This window comes from Acanthisitta chloris, unplaced genomic scaffold (assembly GCF_000695815.1).
Source record: "Acanthisitta chloris isolate BGI_N310 unplaced genomic scaffold, ASM69581v1 scaffold19440, whole genome shotgun sequence".
Classification (NCBI taxonomy): Eukaryota; Metazoa; Chordata; class Aves; order Passeriformes; family Acanthisittidae; genus Acanthisitta; species Acanthisitta chloris.
Window position 1 is genome coordinate 31,868 of NW_008651347.1, and position 4,088 is coordinate 35,955.

Below are 4,088 nucleotides of genomic sequence, written 5' to 3' on the forward strand. Positions count from 1 at the left end.
CAATTTGTCTCACTCTTGAGATAAAGAGTAAGTCAGTGCAGGGGGCAAATACATTTTTCTATTGCATGACAGAGTCGCTTGCTTTACTGGAAATTGTGACAGAGTAGTGGTTGGTCTATACAGGTTTTTCCTATGTGATTGATTATTCCAACAGATCCCTTTCTCTGCAGCATACACAATAGGTTGTTTGAACTTCTGACTTGCATTAATTATAGCCTTGGTCATTCCCTCTCTTCTACCTGCTAATGGCTTTCCATGTCTAGTAACTAATGTCTGGCAGCGGTTGGTGTATGCTCATCCATATACAAATCACAGCACAGCCTATAAGCTTTCCAGAGGCTGGACTCCACGATCCCAGCAGCTCAGAGATGTTGATAAGCATATACTTCTTCCAGCTTTGCTCTGCCACCAAGACACAGTATGGAAGCCATCGCCAAGTTCGACTTCACTGCATCTGGAGAAGACGAGTTGAGCTTTCGGGCTGGGGATATGCTGAAGGTAAGTGCAACCCCAGGTTTGACTAAACAGAATTTCTGAGGGTGTTGCTAGATCTTTCTATCCTTCCACTTGCCTTGGCAAAACAGGTGAAGACAGACATCTACAAACTAGGATATAAATACAAGTACTCATCTCCCATAGGGCTTGTGATAGGTCAGCCAACAATTCCCAGGTCACTTGAGTCTGTGTCCACTTTTGATCACTCTAAGTCCCTAAACTATGAATTTATTTGCCCTGTAATCCTCCAGTAATCAGCAGGGAAGGGTATGTACCTTTTCTGGGGCAGAGATCAAGTTCTTTTGTAGACGGGTTTTGAGGGTACTATCTGTTTTCATTGACCATATAGGTATTGTATGATGACTACGTTTAGATCATAGGGGTTGGAATGGACCTTAGAGGTCATCTAGACGACTAGGTCTCCAGAGAAATTGCTGTCTTCGTTATTTCCAGCTCTTAAACTGATTAAAAGATATGTACCATCCATTATAGAACTTACTTTTCACTGTTAGCAATTACTGTCAGTTGCCACAGGGTTTGTAGGCAATTGCAAATAGAAGCAGAAAAGTCCATGAAACAGTCTGTTATACACAGAGTGGAAATGTTTAAGAGGTCCTGGGCTAATAATATTATATACAATCTTGCAGGAATTTAGAAATGGGGGAATGGTAGAAGTAGAGTTGATCGTATACAATGCAGAACATGTGAATATCTCTTTAAAGCTGATTTGCGTGTGTTATGGTAGAACAGTTCTTGTTAACCCTCCAAAGTCCCACAGATGAAGTGACCTGATGCTTCACTCTAATTATTTATCCACGTCTCAGTCCCCAGCTGTTCTGTTTCAGTTGAAAACACCTGAATATTACTCCTCTCTAAGGCCTTAACTCCTCCACTGTCCAAAGGGACGATGTACAACAATAGGATGTAAACCCTTGTTTGGCCAGGGAGCCTTTGCTATCTCCCTGTGCAGTCCCAGATAGTCCAGTTAATAATATTGAGACTCATATTGGGTCTCAGCCTTGCTTTTTCCATCACAACCATTTTTTATTTTATTGGCCTTTTAATTCTCGACACTTAGACGAAGTTAATGGCATCCGGAGCTCATTAGATCTAATACCAGATTTTTCCAAAGAGCTGTGAGAACGTTCTGAAGAAATCACTGCCTCTTTTCAGCACAAAAAACCACTCTAATTCTTAATTTTTCCCCAGTAGACTGCACATCCCTACTATCCTGTGACCTTTACCTGATGCCTTCTTTCTCAGGAGATTTCCAACAAGTCCCTGGCTGTGGTGATGGTGTTGGCCACGTCACTTTTCTTTCTGTTCCTCAGTTTCTCTTCCTGTAAAATCATTATAAGTCATGGCTTTCTTTCCAAATACACTGGAAGCTATTGATGAAGTGTCAAATAATACTCCACACCAGTATTACTATTATTTGTTGTCATAGAGACTTCGCTACCAGAAAAGTCAAACTGCCTCTTGCTTTAATGTCCTTCAGGTAACAAAATAATGCCTTAACTACCCAAACCATAGTAGCAGTAAACTACCTTGAGTAACAACTCTCTTCTGGCATACACATACATACATTCATACCCCATCATGAGCCCCCCCTTGTTGCCTGCAACAGCCTGCTGATTTATAAAGGAGATAACATGAAGTATTGATGTAGAGATTAGAAAACAGGAAACATGGGGCCCTCAACCAGCAGTGACAGGAGGAAACCTACCCTCTCACCCCACCACACATCCTTCTCTGAGAGGATGACACACTGAGAGAAACCTGCCAGCCCTGCACCAACAAACAGCAGGTAAGTCTTTCTGGAAACCTCACTGCCAACTGAGCAGGGCCTGATAATGAGCAGGGAGTAGCTCTCATTCACTTTGGTTGGCCACAACTGTAAAAAAGAGGCTTAATCCAGCACTCAGGCATGAGGAAAGCAGTGACTATACAAGCAGGGAACACCGGAGTTTTCTATTCCCTAACTTTTCTGAACCCAAATACTTTAAAAAGGCCTATGTGGCAGGCAAGCCAATGGAGAATTGGCCCCAGAGACAGTAACATCCTGTTGCCAACACCAAGCAGTAAGAATGTGCCTTAGGCTCCCAAAACCATGAGAATGGCTCACAAAATAAGTATTATTACTGTTAACAATAGATTTTAAATTAAGTCTTTTCCACTTGCTTTCTCCTTTTAAAACTGTCATGGCTTATGCTTTTAGGCTCCTCTCCAAAACCAGAAAGAACAGAAACGTTCTATTTCATAAAGCAGAATTCTGTCCCAGGAGTTGGAATGTCAAACAAAACACCAAAGACCACAACATTTGCAATAAAATCGCATTGTGGTTGTATTCCTATCCTCTCTCCTCTAGCTTGGGGCTGTATCAGGGGCCATCAGCTGCTGAGCAGTGAATCTGGGCAGTCCCTGCTCCGCAGTGAAGTTCTAAGGACCGTTACAGTTACCATGAATGTGAGCACACTTGAAGCTGCTCCACTGTGTGCTGTGTGCTGTGTGGCTTCCTGCTATCCTACAATCTCTTAAGTGTAATAGTGGCTTTAAAATACTTTTGCCTCCTTCTTGTACCTACCTTGGCAAAGCTCAGGGCAGCTGAACACTCAACCCACTAAACAATCTCTTGCGAAATGACATGTGGGAGCACGTGGTAACATCTGTGTGGTCGTAACACGCACAGCTATAGCTGCGTATCTCTCCATACCCATACATCAGAGGAGTTTTCAAAGATTATTTGTTTCCTCCCTTGTGAATCTGAGATGCTCCAGTACCAACTATTAAAAGCAGCACAGAGAATAAGTTAAATCCCTCTTAAGTCTTTCCAAGCTGAATTTCTCCATTTCACAGACATCAGAGATAGACAGGCAGTATCCCCAGCGGCCTGGACAGGCATTCAGATGAAGGGATAAAGTTAACAAGCAATCTGCCTAATTCTGCTTATTACGTGTTTGCTCTCATGTTGTCTCCAGCCACTAACCTTGTTGCACAGAGGGTGAGAATTGAAGCATGTGTAGTGTTTTCTTCTATCCTTATAAGAAATTCTAGGTTTCTGCCAGAATCTTGGTTACTCGTGCCTTTCTCAGGAGACATGTTTATTCCATCCATCTCTCCATTGCAGGTTTTGAGCTCCCAGGAAGAGTGGTACAAGGCTGAGCTCAGAAGTCATGAGGGCTACGTTCCTAAGAACTTCATTGATTTTCACGTTCCCCCGTAAGTGTCGCGGAAATGGTGTGCACCCCCACTGCACACCTGCACAGAGTGCTGTCAGGGGCAAGTGTGCCTCCACATGCAGAGGGAGACATGACAAAGGAAGCACTGGTTATAACACACTACAGTTCAAGGCTGGCAAGGATTGCCATAATGCTACACATAGTTCTGCCAGCACAGCGTGTTTCTACCACAAAGCATGCTCCATTCTTTAGGATCTGAATGTTTCTCAATGCTCTCTATCACTCCCAAGTGACTCTTGTTACTGCTGCTCAGAGGGATGTCACTGGGATGTGGCCAGAACTGCGTTTAGATCTCCTCAGACAGGAGAATAGTCATGATGTGAAGTCTTGGCGACAGAGACAAACGCTGAGCAC

At 43.3% G+C, this 4,088-nt stretch overlaps 1 protein-coding gene across 1 annotated transcript in view; it reads left to right on the forward strand.

Moving 5' to 3' along the window:
* Nucleotides 1-420: 420 nt before the first annotated feature.
* Nucleotides 421-4,088, forward strand: part of GRAP2 (GRB2-related adaptor protein 2) — a 14,149-nt gene continuing 10,481 nt past the window's right edge. The window contains exons 1-2 of the mRNA XM_009072949.1: nt 421-498; nt 3,623-3,714. Of these exons, the coding sequence (XP_009071197.1) occupies nt 421-498; nt 3,623-3,714 (170 nt within the window). The remainder of the gene's footprint in view (nt 499-3,622; nt 3,715-4,088) is intronic.